General features: G+C 44.1%; 1 protein-coding gene across 9 annotated transcripts in view; it reads left to right on the top strand.

The window, feature by feature from the left end:
- DOCK3 (dedicator of cytokinesis 3) overlaps positions 1-18,753 on the top strand; it is a 140,264-nt gene that overhangs the window by 103,912 nt on the left and 17,599 nt on the right. For 8 of the 9 annotated variants that reach the window (XM_072347575.1, XM_072347580.1, XM_072347581.1 and 5 more), the window contains exons 30-45: positions 180-280; positions 692-750; positions 1,734-1,882; positions 2,587-2,672; positions 3,825-3,851; positions 3,972-4,067; positions 4,890-4,950; positions 5,394-5,487; positions 5,659-5,807; positions 10,519-10,605; positions 11,905-12,009; positions 14,385-14,526; positions 15,236-15,402; positions 15,912-15,998; positions 16,438-16,617; positions 17,613-17,696. In XM_072347575.1, the coding sequence (XP_072203676.1) occupies positions 180-280; positions 692-750; positions 1,734-1,882; positions 2,587-2,672; positions 3,825-3,851; positions 3,972-4,067; positions 4,890-4,950; positions 5,394-5,487; positions 5,659-5,807; positions 10,519-10,605; positions 11,905-12,009; positions 14,385-14,526; positions 15,236-15,402; positions 15,912-15,998; positions 16,438-16,617; positions 17,613-17,696 (1,674 nt within the window). The remainder of the gene's footprint in view (positions 1-179; positions 281-691; positions 751-1,733; positions 1,883-2,586; positions 2,673-3,824; positions 3,852-3,971; positions 4,068-4,889; positions 4,951-5,393; positions 5,488-5,658; positions 5,808-10,518; positions 10,606-11,904; positions 12,010-14,384; positions 14,527-15,235; positions 15,403-15,911; positions 15,999-16,437; positions 16,618-17,612; positions 17,697-18,753) is intronic. The other variant, XM_072347574.1, reaches the window with a different exon arrangement.

Below are 18,753 nucleotides of genomic sequence, written 5' to 3'. Positions count from 1 at the left end.
GCCTGTTTTCAAGGCCAGGCTGGAGGGAGCTTTCAGTAACCTGATACAGCGGGAAGTGTTTGGAGCTAGATGATTTCCGTGGTCCCTTCCAACTTAAACTGTCCTCTGGTGTCTTCCTGTGCTTGTTAAAACTTGTTCCTTGAAGAGTGATGTTATAAAACTTCCTTCCTGTGTTGCAGGTGTGGAACTCTTATTTCAGCCTGGCAGTGCTGTTCATAAACCAACCAAGCCTCCAACTAGAAAATGCCACACCAGCTAAGAGAAAGAAGATATTAGATAAGTAAGAAAATCTTTTGTCAGCTTCCCAGTCTCTTCTGCCACCTGAAAAACTGGGGCTTCTTTTTCTACTGCAGGTCTCTGTGATTTGTTCTGGAAGTTGGGATGTGGAAGTGCTCCACATAAGTAGATCTCCCAACATAGTGCTCTGTGTTAAGTCAGTTGTTTGTTATTTCTGTCTTAACTTGAATGTGTATTTAATGTGAATGAAGTTGATACCTCCACACCTTTCTATGTTGGAGGTGGTTGAATAGTGCCCATAATGCAGTGCTTTAAGTTTTGGCTAGCCACAAAGTTGGACCTGATGATCTTCGTGGGTTCTTTCCAGCTTAACTGTTGTAGTCTTTTTGAATGTCACTGCATTTTGTGGTCTATTTTTTTCCTATTAGGCAGTTATCTGTCTCCTCTCTTTCAGATATGGTGATATGAGAGTGATGATGGCATATGAGCTCTTCAGCATGTGGCAGAACCTGGGTATGACTCTTCATTCTCTGTCCTAATAATTGAAGCTGAGGTAACCCCTGATTTCTGTTAGAATTTTGTAGGTTTTTTTAAGCATCAACCAATGTTTAGTGTCTGTAAAACCAGGAAGCATTTCTCTTCTGCCAGAAATCCTCTTCTGCACCATCTTCATTTGAAGTAATGAAATCCTACCAGTTTAAGTACGTCCTACTCAAATACAACCAAGGAAGGCTTTAACCAGTAAAGCCAGCAAAATGCTTTTTGAGGAAATATAGAAGGATCTTCAGTAAGGGTAGGAAAAAGGATACTTTCCAGTATATTGGGGATCAAGTAACTGGAAAATCATAGTAGAAATAGGAAGAAAGAAGCCTTTTATAGATATAGAGATATTTGTCACTGGGAGTTGTTTAAGATAGGGCTGTTTTGGTTTGTTCTCTGTAGCTGCACAATAAGCAGAACCACAGAGCACATTGTTAGCAAAATGCCTTGCGTTCCTGTTGCTGAGGAGCGGTGCTATTTTGGTGTAAGTCAAGGTCAGTTACAGCACTGTGGCTCTTTCAGCACTGAGGATGAAGAGCTCTGCAGTTCTTCGAGATCTAAATGCGTTCTGTGAAATAGAGCAGCTCTCACCAACCTTTTCAAAATGTTTTCCTTCATAAATCAGAAATAGCCGTGGCCCCTTTGCCCCCTGGGCAGCGAGTTTTAATTTAGTTGGTTTTAACAACTTGAATTCCTCTGCAAGTGAAACACGCCGGCAGGTTTTGCTGAAGGCTTTTGTAGTGAAATTAAAAACTTTCTTAGAGCCTCTGCAGGGAATGGCATAAAGCAACGTGCTGTCGTGTCGGTCTCTCTAGGAAAAGAATGCTTTAGCATTCATGTTTGTGCCTGTGCTCTTGTGCTGGGTCTGATGCTGTCACTCTTACAGAGGCACCTCTTCTTTTTAGCAGCAGAAAACGAGGGCTTGTATTTAATCACCATTGCTTTGTGTTGTCCAGGGGAGCATAAGATACACTTTATTCCGGGAATGATTGGCCCCTTCCTTGGTGTGACGCTCGTCCCGCAACCAGAAGTCCGGAATATCATGATTCCCATCTTCCATGACATGATGGACTGGGAGCAGAGAAAGAACGGCAACTTCAAACAGGTGGGGCAGCTTCCCAGCCAGGCAGCGTTCATGGGCTTGCTCTGTCTGTACCCAGCTAAAAGCAAGGAATATCTGTTGATCCATGTCCAATGGGGATGAAGATGTTGTCACGCAGATGTATAAAAACAGTAAATTTGAGGCATGGCTCACAAAATTATAACAGGCCACTCAGGATTATTTAAGCAGTGCGCTTAATAGCAAGCTGTGTTTCCTGTGCTTGTAGGGAAGTGCGATGTGCTCATCGCATCATAGGTGAGGAGAAAAGAAGTCAGTTACCTACCGGCAGAACCATGGCAGCAGGCTGGTGGTGATCCTGCCATAAATTAGTTTCTCTGTGTGGATGTTCTGATTTTGACAGGAGCTGTAGTTTGTTTGATGTATTTGCTCACAGAAAGTGTTTTCAGAGTGATTTATTTGATAAGGGAATGAACATCAGAAACTCCTGGGAAGAAGCAGCATTACCTCCCCTGGGATGTTCATTTAGACTCTGATAAGCAAATGGATAATTTTATTCTAGTCCTTCTATTCCATTGCCGAATAAGAAAAGTGTTTCCATTTAATTGAGCTGCAGAGAAATAAATTGCTCACACACAGAAGTGGGAAGGCTCCAGGGCATGAGAAATAAAATGTTCTTCCAGTCCTGTTAGCGTTTGGAACTTGTCCTGCACAAGCAGCCGATTTGTAACCAGTCGCTTCTCATCCAGGTGGAAGCGGAGCTGATCGATAAGCTGGACAGCCTGGTGTCCGAAGGAAAAGGTGACGAGAACTACAGAGAACTCTTCAGCCTGCTGTAAGCTATGCCAGTTTCTGCTCACTCTGTGTTGTGTGGGGTCACTGAAGCAGTCAAAGCAGTCATCTGCTGCAGTAGCTGATCTTCAGAGAACGTATTGAAGGGCGTTCTGGCACTTTTCATGACACAGCTCTCAGCGAAACAGAGCTCTGTCATGCTAGTTCTGAAAAGAGAAAAAATGTGTTCTTCTGTGTCTTGTGTAGAATCCAATAGCAGGCTGTGCAGGTAAGTTGTTATCATCCCCCTGCAAAAAAAAACTGATTTGCTGGAGGTGCCAGGGCCTTTCTTTTTACTTGGCAGCATGCAAAATGATGGCCTTAGGACCAGTTGGAGAAGGTTTAGCAAGTCAGCCTTGTTAGAGCAAGAGATTTTCCTCTGCATTTTCCTTTGCTGCTTTCAGTTTCTGAAGGTCATGCTTCGAGTTGGCTCAGCAGATGTAAGCTGCTTTTTGCAGAGTCCTTCACGACTGTATTTCCGCTCCCTTTCAAATGTGCAATCCTCGTAAGGATGAACAAAAGACTTAAAATCTGGCTTCCAACTTAGTTGTCTTTGATTGCTGAGCTGTCTCTAAATTACATTTCTAATGACCCTAGTTTATTTCAAAAGGACTTGGAGAGTGCAGAGCAGTTAACACTGAGTCTTTTAACATTCCAGTGAGCCAAAGGCATCCTTAGCAGAATTTAAGCCTTACCTTAAGGCCCATGAGGTAGATGCTGTGCTGGGAGTCTGTTACAGAACCAGGATGAAGAGCTGGATGAAATCTTTGACAGGCATCTAGGAGGAGTCTCACCATCACTTGTTCTCAGGGAAGACTTCAGATTCCCAGATGTTTGTTGAAGTGCAGTAAAGTGGAGTGGAAACAGTTTAGGAGATTCCTGGAGTGTTCCGGGGTTAAACACGTGAGGCACTCTAGTGAGGACCAGAAAGGCAAATTGCACCACAAGAGGTTTAGATTGAACTTTCAATTTGCTTTAAGTTCAGGCTCCCGACTTGTGTGTGCTGTTAGTGAAGCTGCAGGTAACAGCTCAGCAATCTGTCGTAGCTGCGAGCAGTGCTCTCTGTCACACATTTTACGCAGCATTGTGAGGGTATTTTTCCTTTTCTTGTCAACCCTGTAATTTCCTTGTCTTTGCTTCATGCTGCCTGGAGTAGAACCCAGCTCTTTGGGCCGTATCCCAGGTAAGACAGTCATTCTGTTCATTTATTTCATGAGGAAGAAACCAAGTTGTCCACGACTGCCTGCACACACAGCGCTGGTTCTGCAGAAGCCTCACCTGCTGTCTTTTCATCTCTGCACAGTTTGCTGGAGAAGATTGAGCAGGAGACGTGGCGGGAGACTGGGATCTCTTTTGTTACGTCGGTTACTCGCCTCATGGAGCGCCTGCTTGACTACAGGTATCTGACAGCAGCGTGGGGTGTCCTCAGCGTGTGTGTAAGGAGCTGGAGAGATGTCGATGTATGTAGTGCTATAGGTTATCTGTAAGATGCTGTATACACCATGTAAGATACACACACATACACTCAGTTATTTTTATGGAACAGCTGGCAATTAGAAACTCTGTAGAACTGACCCATATGTTTCTATCTGTAGCTGATGAGTCCCGGTATTTATTTGGTTCTTCTGCAGCTCAGCAGAGTTGAAAACGTGTGGCTGGGCCCGGTGGTTCTGCAGTCACAAATCCTTTGCTGAGCTTTTTAGTTGGTTCTTTTTTGACCATTTTGATCTGATCTGCTGTTTGTTTTCTTGACAACAGCTGCAGTAAAACTAAGCAAGACCAGATATATGAGACATGTCAAAAGAGAAGGCGAGGAAGCTGACTTTGTTTCTGCTGCAACTGTCAGTGCAACTTTGATATGCAGATACTCATTTTCACACTTAGTTCAGGAACTGATAACAGTTTTTTAATGTAGTTCCAATAAGCAGCAGAATATTTCAGTCCCAGAGCAGAACAAAAGAGGGAACCACATCAAAATTTGGAGCTGCCCAGCCTATGTGTGTGAAAAGTGCTGTGGCAGTTGGGTGAGTCCCATGCAGAGCTGTGAGGCAGAGACTCTGCTGATGGGTTTTGATACCAGGTGGATTCCAGCCACCAACCAGCTGGCGCTGTGGCTTTCAGGAAAGCTTTCAGTGTCTGCTTTGAAAGCTTGGCCTCCTGTTTTGGTTTTGCAAAAGGAAATCTTGCAGATGTGTGTTGTGACATTCCGGTGCTTTTTTAGGGACTGCATGAAGGGCGATGAAACAGAGAACAAGAAAATCGGTTGCACAGTTAACCTTATGGTAAGGATGTTTGCTTTACTTCTTTGTGCAGTGTAATTGACGCTGGGGGGGGAAGGTTGGGTAGGAATGTGTGTCAAGCAAGGTGCAGGATCCAGGGCAGGCAGAGCGTAATGGCAGAGCTTGAGAGGACCTCCTGGGAGCCGTGCTCCAGCTCTGCCTGCAGCTGGGTGCTGTAGGTCTCACCTCCCCCCCCCAGCTGCATTCTGAGGGTCTTTGTGACAGAGGTCCCACTAACTCTTGCCTTTTCTTTCCATGTTTGACTGCCCTCACTTTGAAAGTAGTTCTAACATTGCTGGGTTGAATCTGCATGAGCGCAAAAAGGATGAGTCCTTTCCCTTTACGTTAATAATGTATTCTCTTTTCAGTGCCTTTATACATACATGGGCACCTCTGATTGTTGTGAAGGTCAGAATGTGAGAGTAACAGCTCTCTTTCTCTTGCAGAATTTCTATAAGTCAGAGATTAACAAGGAGGAGATGTACATCCGCTACATCCACAAGCTGTGTGACATGCACTTACAGGCTGAGAACTACACAGGTTAGTCAGGCACCAGACAGGGGCTGTTTGAAGTCCTACCCCGAAAGGTTTTGGTTCTTGTAATCTTATTCTCTATCATCTGTTGAATTTATTTGGAAAAGTATTGTTATAATCCACCTGTTAATGATTTGTCGTCATTGATTCGGTGTTCAATGGTTGCATTTCCAACAGAGGCTGCATTTACTTTGCTTCTGTACTGTGAGTTGCTTCAGTGGGAGGACAGACCTCTGAGAGAGTTCCTGCATTACCCATCTCAGTCAGAGTGGCAACGTAAGGAAGGTCTGTGCCGTAAGATTATCCATTACTTCAACAAAGGGAAGGTATGCCAACTTCTTCTCTCTTCCAGCAGCTTCCTTCCCTTTTCCTGACTTAGAGCTTGCAAGGCTATCACCTCAGTTCAGTAGTCTGGAAGTAGATTTGTACCGAAAGGGTTTAGTAACCTGACAAATTGCTTTGTGGCTCTTTAGAGCGAAATACAGATAAGAAAATGGATGTGGGTGTTTCATTATGCGTAACATTTGGGACTGGTTTAGGTAGGTCCCCAGGAGTTCAATACCTGTAAAGCAAAGCTCAAGTCACCTGATGTGGCAGAGGTTGGTGAACACCAGTTATAGAAAAAGCACAGCAAAGTGCTGTTGGGGCTCCCTTTGCACTTAAGGACTTGGTCTGTTTCGACCCTCCTGAAGTAAATGCCCTGTAGGTAGAACTGTGGGAGATCCATATGAAAAAAGTAAGGCCTTTTCAGCATCACTGTGGTTCTAAAGTGGCCTTCACTTAACGTGCAGTTCCATTCATTGCACAAGAGTGGATGCGTTTTGATTCCTTCTGTTTGGTTCGCTTCTCCTGCCATGAGTAACTGTTCAGGTCACTGCAGACAGGTGCTGCAGTTGCTTGTATCGCTGCGTTCTATTTCGGAGGGGAATATTGGAAGTGAGATCATCTGTCAGAACATTGTCAAAGTCACATATTTTTCCAGGAAAATAAACCATCCAGCATGTATTACTGGAAGGTAATATCTGTATGTGCACCTCAGGGTTGGTTTTTCCTATGATGGCAGTGACAGTGGCATTACATAGAAATGGGTTTTCATTCGTATGAGGTTGACATTCCAGTTTGCTTCTGGCGGAGGCCTCCTGTACAGAGCTGGGCACAGAAGTCAGTCTGTGCCTGTGAGGGGGAGTGTCCAATTTCATCATCCGGAGATCTTTCTTGGCTCAGAAATAGATCTTCCCTAATAATGCTGCGTATGATTCTCTGCTCAGGTTCAGAAAATCTCACAGCTTTATAGACTGCACTTTAAATAATTAAGTTATTAACTTATGTAAATGTGGCAGTATTGCACCACCTGGTTTAGCCAGGCTTCACAAAGAGGCTCTGTAGAAATTGAGCCTGTGTTTTTGACAGACAGGCCATCCATACAGTTAAAGGTGAGTGCAGACTTGATGGATCTAATTTTGCTATAAATCTCCTAACAGATTGGAGCGTTAACCTCTTGGGGATTTTTTTCCTGCTGGGCTTTTCCGGAGTTACTTGGCAGCGCTTTAATCCTCCTTTCTTTTAAATGGTAGCTGAATGACGAACTAATCCACTTAAGCAGTGTGTATGTCACTTGGGCTCTGAAAGATGGAGAGAAGCCAGATCTGCTGCTGCTGTGTAACAGGGACCAGCTCAGGGAGCAGCTTGCTTAGCTTGTACCTGGCAGGTTGTCTTCTGCACACCCTGAGTCCTGAAGAATGGAGTGTGTTGCTCTTTGTCCTACTCTTGCGTATCCAGATAGTTTCTTATTCTGCTTCTGGTATCTTCCATTAAGTAAAGGGGTCAGAGCTGCATGGAGGAGGTGTGAAAGTTCTGTGCTTGTTCATGGGAAGATCTCACAGCAGTGAGGGAGAAAAGCAGAGGGTACAAGGTGTGCACAACAGAAGGGTGTGCAGGTGGAGCACGGCGAGCGGAGGCATGGCCAGGGCAGCTGGGCAGCTCTCAGTCTTGGTCTTGCTGGGAGCAGCCCTGGGCAGGGAAGTAATAAGATGCTCCAGGAGCCTTCTACCCTTCACTGTGCATGCTCCTTCCTGCTGCCTTCTTGTTCTGCTTCTCATCAGTTTGTGACCATGTGGAGGTGCATACCTTGAAATGTGGGGTTTGTTTCATTCACAGATATCAGCAGTCATTTTGTCTGTTAGGACTCAAGGTTTTCTAGTTGAAGGAAATTGAATGGGACAATTTGAACCCAAATGATCCTTTTTCTGGACAGCAGCAGCTTATGAACTTCACAGCTCTCTTCTACCCAGTTCAGTGCTAGCTTTTCTTGATAAGAATTCTGGCCAGATCCCTTCCCAGCAGCACAGTGTGCATTCTGCTCAGTTCCAGCCAGGTGCTGCGAGAGACCCAACGCTGTGCTTCCAAAGCAGTTCATTTTTAGACCATGTGCTCTGTTCCAAACCCTTGAACTAATTTCTCTCGTGCACACTAATTGGAATCACACTTCCAAAAGAAATGGGCACACTGGGAGGCAAGTGAATAAAGGCCTCCATTCATGAAGGTTGATTGTCTCTATCTGTGCCTCTTGCGTGCAGTCAGCAGCACAAACGAGAGTTGCTGGTGTAAAGCGGCAATAAAACTCTTCGTGAACCTGCTTCAGAGTGAAGGGTGTAATACAGAACATAGAACCAGATCAGACAGCAGAAGAGAAAGCACTCATGAATGAAAGTAACAGTGGAGACATTAGGAGATTATTTGAGAGGGGAAGTTGATGATGCTTTAGAGGAAAGTGACACTTGTGCAGCTCATGGAACTGCATATTCAATTTCTGCACTGTGAAGGCAGTAATCATTAACGTCACCAGTGTTAGAAAGGAGAATCCCAGTGAGTCAGATGTCCATTTGTTCTGCTTTACTGTCAAATATCTCTCACTCTCTTTCTAACAAGTTATCTGTATGTTGGCTTTCTTCCGCTTACACATTGCATCATTATCAACAGAATATTCAGCTGGCACGTTAGAATTTCTCTGCATTGAAATTGATTGAAAGGAAGAGAGAAAGCCTGAGCCAGGATGACAGGAATAGTATGAGAGAACATGTGAAAGAGCTGGTATAAATAGAAGCAAGATGTGGTTACATATTGTTGATTTAATTCACATCAGAAAAGGAACAAGAAAAGGTTGCGTCCTTAGGATCAACTGAAAGGAAGCCAGTCATCTTTCTGCTTCTATCCAGATGACAGATGGGAGAGTCATGTAGGCTTTAGCAGCAGCATCCCATTTGGGAGTGAGGCTGCTTCTATGCAGTGTGACAAAAGCCATTTTTTCCTGGCCAGGTGACATAGGAGAGATTTGTCTTTTCCATTCTTTTGGCTAAATACAGATCACCTGAAGGCTGGAAGCCTGTGTGCTGATACCATACCTGTGCTGAAACCCATTGGCATGCGGAGTGCGTGGGCAGTTGTGTTAGCAGATACAAGCACATAGCTGGATAATGCTGCTGGTCGCAACTTGGTGCATCTGTTTGTATGAACTGACAGCCATGGTGAAAGTGCTGTTAATTTGAGATCACACAACCCCAAGTTCTATGCAGGCAGTCAATGAGCTGCTCTTTCAGCTCCTTTCCTACTTCCTGTTCATTACCATGAACAGTAGTTCACAGCATTACTCTTTGTAAAGCTGCTGATCATAGTCTCACAGGCTAAGTTTGCTTTCACTGCAACACAGTCTCAGTTAAAAAGAAAAGAGGCAAGTTAAGCCAGTAATGCATAAAAATAATCTAATAAAGGTTCAGCTGAGACCTGGGGCTTCCAGGTCCTTTACATAAGAGTGCTGAGAAACAGCCTCCAGTGCATTTCCAGTCTGTGCAGGTTAAAGTGCTAAAAGAGGAGATTTCAGATGAAAGGTATAAAATGAGCACTCTGAAAAGCTCACAGGCGACAAGGAAGTCTGTCCTTGTGTGTGTGTGTGTGCCCAAACTCAGCCTCCTTCTTCCTTTCCTCTGATGGCAATGGCTGTGGTGTGCCAGAAAAGACTCACTGTGTGCAGAATGTGAGTTAAAGAAGTGAGTTTTGCTTTCAGTACTCAGTCCAACAATGCATGTCAGTTCTGAAGATGTATCTCTGTATTGGAGTTTCTCATCACTTGAGGGTTTTATGTTCTCAGTAGGAAGGAGCAGCCTCAGGAGGAGTCCCCAGTACAATAAGAACAGGGAGCTGTTGGAGAGGGACCAGAGGAGGCCACAAAGATGCTCAGAGGACTGCAGCACCTCCCCTACAGAGACAGCTTGAGGGAGCTGGGCTTGTTCAGCCTGGAGAAGAGAAGGCAGTGGGGTGACCTCATTGCAGCCTTCCAGGACTGAAGGGAGCCTCCAAACAGGAGGGGAGTCAACTCTTTACAAGGGTAGATAAAAGCAGGACAGGGAGAAATGGCTTTAAGTTGAAGGAGAGAAGATTTGGATTGGATGTCAGAGGGAAGATCTTTACTCTGAGAGTGGTGAGGTGCTGGAACAGCTGCCCAGAGAGGCTGTGGATGCCCTGTCCATCCCTGCAGGTGTTCAGGGCCAGGTTGGATGGGGCCCTGGGCAGCCTGGGCTGGTATTCAGTGTGAAGGTTGGCAGCCCTGCCTGTGGCGGGGGGTTGGAGCTTCATGATCCTTGAGGTCCCTTCCAACCCAACTGTGATTCTGTGAGGGGCCCCAGCTGTTGGGAGTCTGTACTTCAAGGTGTGCAGAAAACCAAGATGTTGGGTGGGTGCAGAATTTATCAGTAAGAAAATGTTAGCTTTATTTCTGCAGAGAGGTTCCCAATCTGCTGAGTGAACTGTCAGCAAAAACATGTGTGTCATTTCAGTGGGATCTGTGCCTCCATTACCATCTCGAAGAGAGAACCAATCTGATATTTATGGAAACTGTTTCATCACATTGCATTTTCTCATTTAAACCCTGGCGTTTCGTACCTAATGAATTGCCTAAAATGAGTTCCCGTCTTCCTCTCAGCTGGTTGTTTCTTGATTCCAAGACACCGGTTGCTGTGAGTGTGATTTGCTTTGGTTTTGCAGAGCTGGGAGTTTGGAATCCCGCTGTGCAGAGAGCTGGCCATGCAGTACGAAAATCTCTACGACTACCAGAGCCTCAGCTGGATTCGGGTACGTGGCAGCAGTTCCTCTCCTTGCACACTGTCATCCAGTCAGGAATTCTGCCAACCTCTCAGAAAACTCTCAATTTAAAACACCAACCAACCCAGCTCCACAAAGAACTCTTTGCCATGGATTCATTACAGTGGCGTTGTGGGCCCACTGCGGTAATTCCTAGGTCTGTCAGCAGTAAACAAGGACAGCACATGCAGGGGATCTCGACTTGCTGCTGCAATTGCCTGTTTTACATGTATTTCTGCCAGAAACATCCTTTTTTTTCTTCCTTTTTTAATGCATTGCTATTTCATTTTAATTCCAGAACCATCCAGGTCCCATCTGCCTCAGCTGACTTAAGAGGAGGGAAAGGGAAAAACAGAAAGGAAAAAGCAAACATTTATGGCATTGTTGTCAGCTTTCAAAGCTGTGATGCCCTGCTAAAACTGAACCTGAGGCAGCTGGGGGAGATGTGTGGCGTTGTTGCTGTCATCAGAAAAAGTTTTGCTGTGTACAACCTTGATGAATTTGCAAAGACATCTAAAGTCTCAATGCTCAAAGTGTGAGCATTTCTCCTGTGCAGGAAATGCTGAAACATCAGTAAATTAGCTGTTCATTTTGCCTTTTTGTTAATTGGCTTTAATCAGCAGGTAGGTAGGAGTATCTGCTCAGCAGTGGAACCTGTTCAGCTCATCATTTTGTTCACCCGTACGTGATCTGTTTTCTGTTTGAGTCCCCTAAATCTGCATTGATCTGAACTGGATTGAATTTCCCCCCTTGCTCAAGGTTTTCCTTATTCTGTTCACCTCACTTAACACGTCCCCACCGTGACTTCAGGACTTTGTCAGTATTACAGAAGGAGGTAATGTGTGTGGACCCAGGAACAAAGCCTTGGCGCAGTGTTCTGAGTCAGAGCTGCTGGGAGGGTTCCCCGCAGTGGAAGCAATGACATCAAACTGGTGTTTCTCTTTAGAAAGCCATATTTTTTGGATGTAATGAAATCCTTGTGAGTGTTTCAGACACTCTATTTGGCGGGGGGGGGGTTTGAAATTCTGCTCCTGATGCAATGCCAGCACAGTGCCATAGAAATAATAATTGGGACTGAAGAAAAGTCCTCCTTCCAAACTCTTTTTTCTTCCATGTTACACTTACTGGTATACAGAGCTGGAGAAGCTTGAATTATGTTTTCTCTTTTTTCATGCTCCTCAACTCAATGAAGGCAAACGCAGTTGAATTGGTGCTGTCCTGCACCTCCAGATTCTCATGGTTTCGGTGCGGTTTTAAGAGTCTGATGGCAGCTGTCATTTTCCCCTGCAGAAAATGGAAGCCACCTATTACGATAATATCATGGAGCAGCAGCGCCTGGAACCCGAGTTCTTCAGAGTTGGTTTTTATGGTCGGAAGTTCCCATTCTTCCTGCGGGTAAGCCAGAGTTACACACAGTGTGACAGCGGGGCCGGGCTCCAAGTAGCTGCCACGGCTCTGAATTCTGGTTGTGGAGATACGACATCTGCTGTTGGTTTTATATTGTACACTTGCATAAGCAGGAGCAGCTTTCTGACAGATCCGAAGGGCGTCATTCGTTGGGAATATTCTTAGAACACAGATCAGAAATCTGACTGATGCCTGTGTGTATTTTTGGCGATCTCACGTCAGCAGAATTTACCTGTTATCAAGCAAAATGCTCCATTGCAGTGATGGTGGGTCATTATTTCAACTAACTTTCATCCCAAATTATCGTGCTTTTAAAAACGTCCCACATGACAGAATGATTCCAGTACTGCACTGATGATGCTCTTCTGCTCTCTACAGGCAAAAATTTTCCTGTATTAAGCAGAAAAGCCCATCAGCTTCTCCGTATGTGTTCTCACTTGGAGCTTACTGTCTGCTGCTGTGCGCAGGGTCAGCGGGGTCTGAGATGCATGGAAGAAGTGAAAATGTTTTCCCTTCCTAATGAGGCGTTTGTTCATACAGCTTCTTGTTGTTGGTTCGGAGTAAGGAGGGAAGATAATCTGACACCTTCTGGAAAAGCTGCCTGAGAATTGATGGCAGATGCCATCTAGCCTGACAGGCCAAGCTAACCTGAAGCGTGCTTTCAGGGGCTGGAGCAGCATGGTTTTGGTTTTGTGTTCTCTTTAGAGATAGGGATTGACAAGAGACGGCACCACTCTTGAGTAATAACGGTAATAAGGTACAAAAAGCAAAGCAAACCTGTTTGCCATTTTTGTTTCACAGGGTATGCATTCTGAAAATTGCATTCATAAACTTCCCTCTGCTGCGTTTTAGCTGAGATTAAAATACATCGCTAGTTCTGCAAGTATATTTAGCAGCACTACTTCTGATAGCAGATTACTGGCATAGAAATCTCATTCGAGTGCACCCTCCTCCTTTCTCTCTCTCCCTAATGATCCTTGCAGGCCGCACATTGTGGAGCACGGTCTAAGCCCATTAGGAGCAGCATCTGCATGGATCACACTGTAAAGAGTTCTGTAGCAGCCATTCTGGAGAGGACGAGGATTTACATGGGTTTAAAATTTTCAGATGGATACAAGAGCAATTGAAAGTGATGGAACAACTTCATGTACTTCTTTATTTTTCTGGTGTTGTGTAGTTTAAGGCAGAAAACGGCCCCTTTCTTCTGCAGCTGTGACTTTGTAGACCCTTTGTCTGGAGAAGTCATGGTTTATGTGGCTGTGGAACCTGCATCTCCTTCTGTCCTTCCTACATAAATAAATTAAAACTCACGTCTTCTCCTACCAGAAGTTCAAGTAAGGACTGACAGGCCATGTGCCGAGATCTTGTATTGCTTCTATGTGCAGAGTCTGTTAAATACAGCCTTGGTGTGTTTTTGGGACATTTTTTAGAACCTCAATAACTTTATTTATAGGCTGTACGGTTTTCTCAATAGCTGAGATCAAAAATGAGAACAGAATGCAGTGAGTGTCCTGAAGAGACTCACCTTCAAACATCGTTCCACGTTCAATCAGAGATGCTGTCTCCTGCTGGTCAGAGTTCAGGATGGTTCAGAACCATCCAAGAACTCTAAGCAGGTGGTTTAATGCTTCAAGAGGTGTCTTTTAAATGCTAACTTGCCATCACTGGCAGAGAGGAAATGTTGCCCATCAAGAGCTGAAGTGAAATGTGCTAAGTGGCCACCCACAATTCTTGGGGAGGCTCTTCTGTGTTGTTCCACTGTAGACAGCAATGTTCCAGCCGTGCTCAGCGTGGTCAGAGCAGACTGTATGGGTGTGACAGTGCAGTAGTGACTGAACGATGATGCTTGTGAGGTTTGTTATTGCACCTTTCTAGAGATGGATGGTAAATGGTTCAATATTTCTCTCCCTCTGTTCTGTGAAATCCTCGGGCTTTTACCCAGCTCATGGAAATTGCATTTGATGGCAGCTTTCTCAGTGCAGAACAACAAAGTTGGTGACCCACTCTTAAGCTTTGCTTGATGCGTTTCAATATGGTCTGATTCAATAATACTCCCTGTTGAGTTAGCTGAAAAGCAGATCAGACAAATCTATAGGGCCGAATGCCACGCGTGTAGGGAGCAAAGGTATCTTTTTGTTGAGTAGAACGGTCTCCTTACTCATCAGTTGATGAAGTACACTGTAATGGAAAAGAAAGACATAAAGTATATCGTCCATGTTATCTGCACATTTTACTCTCATGGCAGCTTGTTGACTTGATCTCTTACCTCACCTTCTGAAGCAGTAAAATTTAAAGTGGGATAACAGCCAACTGCATTTAACCTGACTTTAAAGGAGATTCATTTGTGCTTGTCCTTCTTGCAGAACAAAGAATACGTGTGTCGGGGCCACGATTATGAGAGGCTGGAAGCCTTCCAGCAGAGGATGCTGAGCGAGTTCCCACAAGCCATTGCAATGCAGCATCCAAACCACCCAGACGACTCTATATTACAATGCGATGCCCAGTGTATCCTTCAGTGGGAGGGCAAACAATTAGTCAGCCTTTGGTACTGATTATCTTGCATGTCTTAGTTCAGAACTGTCTTGGGTAGAGCTGGATATGGATAAAACTGATTTTATAAAACTCATTTTCCATAAGATGTGCTTTTCACTCTCCAATGTTATGTATTACTGATGCTTTCACAGACAGAAAAGGTTGCTTGTATATTTACTTCCATAGGTTTGTTTGCGCTTGTTGTACAAGAGGCCCTGTCTGTAACACTAAGACTACAGCAGTTAAACTACCCTGATGAACATAGGACAGCTTCCGCCTGCACACAAAGCTGTAGTATCTAAGATGAAATTTACCAGAAGTAAATAGTAAATACTTATTTCTAAATACATGGAGGCACAAAGATTTGCTGAAGTGCCTGCAGAAGGGAAGCACCTGGCTTGAGGGAAAATGAATAGGATCTGGCTATTTTGCCTGACCTAGATAGTATGTAGTGAGGCATCCGAAAACATGTGCGTCCTCAGGTATCTCGCCCTGTAAGGTACTGCAGCTCTGTGGGTACCCCAGGAATTTCTGACGCTGTGTCCTCTTGTTTCACATGCAAAGAAGGGTGTTGGGAAACAAAGAGGAGCATGGCTTTCTGACCTCATCCTGTTTCTTACTGCGGTAGAGGCAGCTTTCTTGTTCTCTGTCCCGTGGCTTTCTTTGACAAGGCAATCTGCAGATTTACAGATCTATGCCGTGACTCCCATCCCGGACAACATCGACGTGCTGCAGATGGACCGCGTCCCTGACCGCATCAAGAGCTTCTACCGAGTCAACAACATCCGCAAGTTCCGCTATGACCGGCCTTTCCACAAAGGCCCGAAGGACAAGGACAACGAGTTTAAGGTACAAGCAGGCAGCAAACTGCATTTAAGTGATAATAAGGCAAATTCTGACTTGTTAGTTTGTGCTAATAGAGCCTTTCAAGTAATCTTGATTTGGTGGCCAAACATCAGTAACGAGCAGCTGCTAAATCCGGTGCATTGTGCAGTTTAAAGGTGAGTCATTGGAGCGCCGGGAGAAATGCATCTTGAAGCAAGGATGGCTTTTTGATGGGCTGGATTCCTTTTCTTATGATCATAGATGTTCACAATATCTTCTTGGCTCCCATGACAGAACTGGTAGCCAAACTCAACCGATGGTTGTTGACTGAAATGCTGAATGTGTTGCTTTAGAGCATATTGAATTATTTTCTGGTATTTAAGTGATTATCAGCATGACACACTGCAAAGTATGTTACTGATTTTGAGGTTAATATATTCTCTGACATTTGCCCTCCCTTACTTGTAGTAAGAGTATAGATGGTGTGATTGTGATTGACTCTGTACCTCACATCCCTCAATCTTTCCCTGCAGAGTTTATGGATTGAACGCACCACTCTGACCTTGACTCACAGCTTACCTGGCATCTCCCGTTGGTTTGAAGTGGAGAGAAGAGAACTGGTAACATTCATAGTTCTTATTGCTCAGGTCTGAAATGAGGACCTACAGAGGGCGCAGGATAGGAGACTGAAAACTCCTTTGGCTGAAATTTTGCCATTTAAAATGATAAAGTTTACCAGCAATTAATGTCCTTTCTACATCACTTAGCTTAAATAATTGCTGAATGTAGCCAGGGAGAATTATTGAGGGGAACGTGACAGTGTAAGGGAGAATGTGCCAAAAGATGAAATAATTGCATTGTTACCATGTCTTCAGTTTACAGGTAGAAGTTATCAGAACTCTGTGACCTGAAGCAGAACATTACTGACAATGAAGTTGGCTAACTTAGCTATAAGTGAAAACTAGATTAGTGAACCATCTAGGAGTGTTCCTTTACAAGGAAGGTAATAAATCACAACGAAGCATCCATGAAATTAAAGTGTGTTCTATTGCTTTTAAGGTTGAAGTAAGTCCTTTGGAAAATGCCATTCAAGTGGTTGAGAACAAAAACCAGGAGTTGAGAACGCTGATAAGCCAGTACCAGCATAAACAAATGCATGGTAACATTAATCTTCTCAGCATGTGTCTGAATGGGGTGATTGATGCGGCTGTGAATGGGGGAATTGCACGATACCAGGAGGTAAGTGAGGCTTCTGAATATAGTATCAATATTTTTCAGTTTTATTTCCCTTTTTGTTGCCAGGATCATGTCACGGAAGAAGATAAGAAATTTTCATGCACTTTATCTGAATATGAGGTTAAAACCCTGTGGTTGGTTATTCTGCATCAGTGTTTGGGTATCTGTGTGTCAACAGGAGGCTCCAAAGGTGGAGTTGGGATACTGCCTTAAAGTAGGTGTGGTTGGCAGTACAGCTCCTTAAGAGTGAAAGTTGGGTTAGATGGAAGCCCTGAGCTGGCAGGTGTAGGAGTGAAGTAGCAGCACAAAAGAAATATTTCTTATAATATAAGTCCATTTTGCAGTGGTGTTTGAATTCCTGCTACCTAACCATTATCTTGGCTAGCCCAATTTCAGACTCACTGAGACCCTAAAATTACCTGATGTTATCTGCTATGTTAGCTGATGTATTCTTCTGCAAGCTGCTAATTAGATTTCTTATCATGAAAGGTAAGTCTAGAGTGAAATAGCAACAAACGGCAGCAGTGGTCCAGGGGTCCGGGATGTGTCTTCCCTACAAAGCCACACAGAGAATGCTCTTTTCTCTTTTATGTTAGTTACCATTTTACTCATTTAATTCTATTAATCTGAGGAGATTTTGTGAAGGAAATGATATAAAATGTAAGTAAGTGGATGGTACAGGGATTAGTAATATTGCCCATCGTTATCATGTAGAGAAAATGGATCAGCTTCGTGATCCTTCAGAGTTGAGGCCTGCCTGATGCTATTCAGTGCTGGTTCCTTTAAATTAGCAACAGTCATTGAGGTTGCTAAAACCTGCAGCTTTACCTGAAGCCCAGAGTGCTAAAAGCAGTAAAATGAGCTCCTGCTATTGGCCTAATCTATTTAGTTTTCCTGAGATTTCTGAACTTTTTCTTCTTGTCTTTTGACACCGAGTCATTATAAACACCTTCCATTAAGCGAAAGGCTTTCCTTTCCTTTTTTTTTTTTTCTGACAGGCCTTTTTTGATAAAGATTATATCACAAAGCACCCCGGAGATGCAGAGAAGATCACACAGCTCAAGGAGCTCATGCAGGAACAGGTACTGCTCTAATGTGGTTTCTGGATTCATCAGTGCTCTGAACATACCAGCTCCAGTTGATCCATTCACAAAGCAAGGAATTTGAGTACAGGAGATTTAAAGCACATTTAAACATAAAGGAGGGGAGGTAATCAGGTGTTTCTGAACCAGCCAGTCACCCTGGGCAGTGTTAGGTGAAGCTCAGCTGACAGTGCTTAAATTTGTTTGTCTCCATTTATGATCCAGTAGTTGTCGTGCCACGCTTCAAGCCTGCTGTTCATTCTGGCATTTTGAGTTATGTCTTCCTAGTAAATTTCACAGATAGAATCAGGACAGGTCAGGCTCCACATTCAACTGGCAGAGCCACGTGGGAGAACTTAATGTCTATTTATATTATCTACAGTTCTGCTTTTCTTTAGTATCTTCACAAAACATCTTAGTAGATAAAGCTGGCTGGATGCTTTGATGGGAGTGAAATCAGACAGTCACATCCCTGCTAATGGAAAGTTTGGCAAAGTAAACCCCATTAAGCAATGCGGCCAAGTCTGAGCGGAGCTACTGGGCCTGCTTTGTCAACAGATCGCTTCACAGATTTCCCATCTGTAAAGTAAAGATAATGTTTATCTCCCCTCGATCCTCGAGAGGATGTTTGAAGATTAATTAGCTCTTGTTTGTACAGAGGTTTGATCGTGTAGGGAATCAAGCACATTGTAAACCTGCCATCATGTCTGCTTTCTTCATCTGAGAGTTGATATAATCTCTTTCAGCGACTAATATTGTGTGTTTGACCTTTGAAAGTGTGACCTTTATAAATAAGTAATGAGCTGCAGAAGGAGCAAACATAGCTGGCAGTGCTGCCACTGTTTAGCTCGGTTATCAGAGCATCCTTTAGCTTTAGTTTTGGTTTTTTGGTGAATCATGAGGACTCCGTGCTGGTAACCCTGGAGAGAGAATCAGTCTTTGGGGATTTTTCTACAGTTGTCTTCAAGAAATGTAACCCACTGTGGCGTAAATGCACTTGTTTCACACTTGAAGTACTTGGTGATGTAATACGAACCTTGCTAGGTCTTCTGGGCTT

This window comes from Excalfactoria chinensis, chromosome 12 (genome assembly GCF_039878825.1).
Source record: "Excalfactoria chinensis isolate bCotChi1 chromosome 12, bCotChi1.hap2, whole genome shotgun sequence".
NCBI lineage: Eukaryota > Metazoa > Chordata > Aves > Galliformes > Phasianidae > Excalfactoria > Excalfactoria chinensis.
The sequence above is the reverse complement of the archived record's forward strand: the minus strand, read 5'-3'. Positions and strand labels throughout refer to the sequence as shown.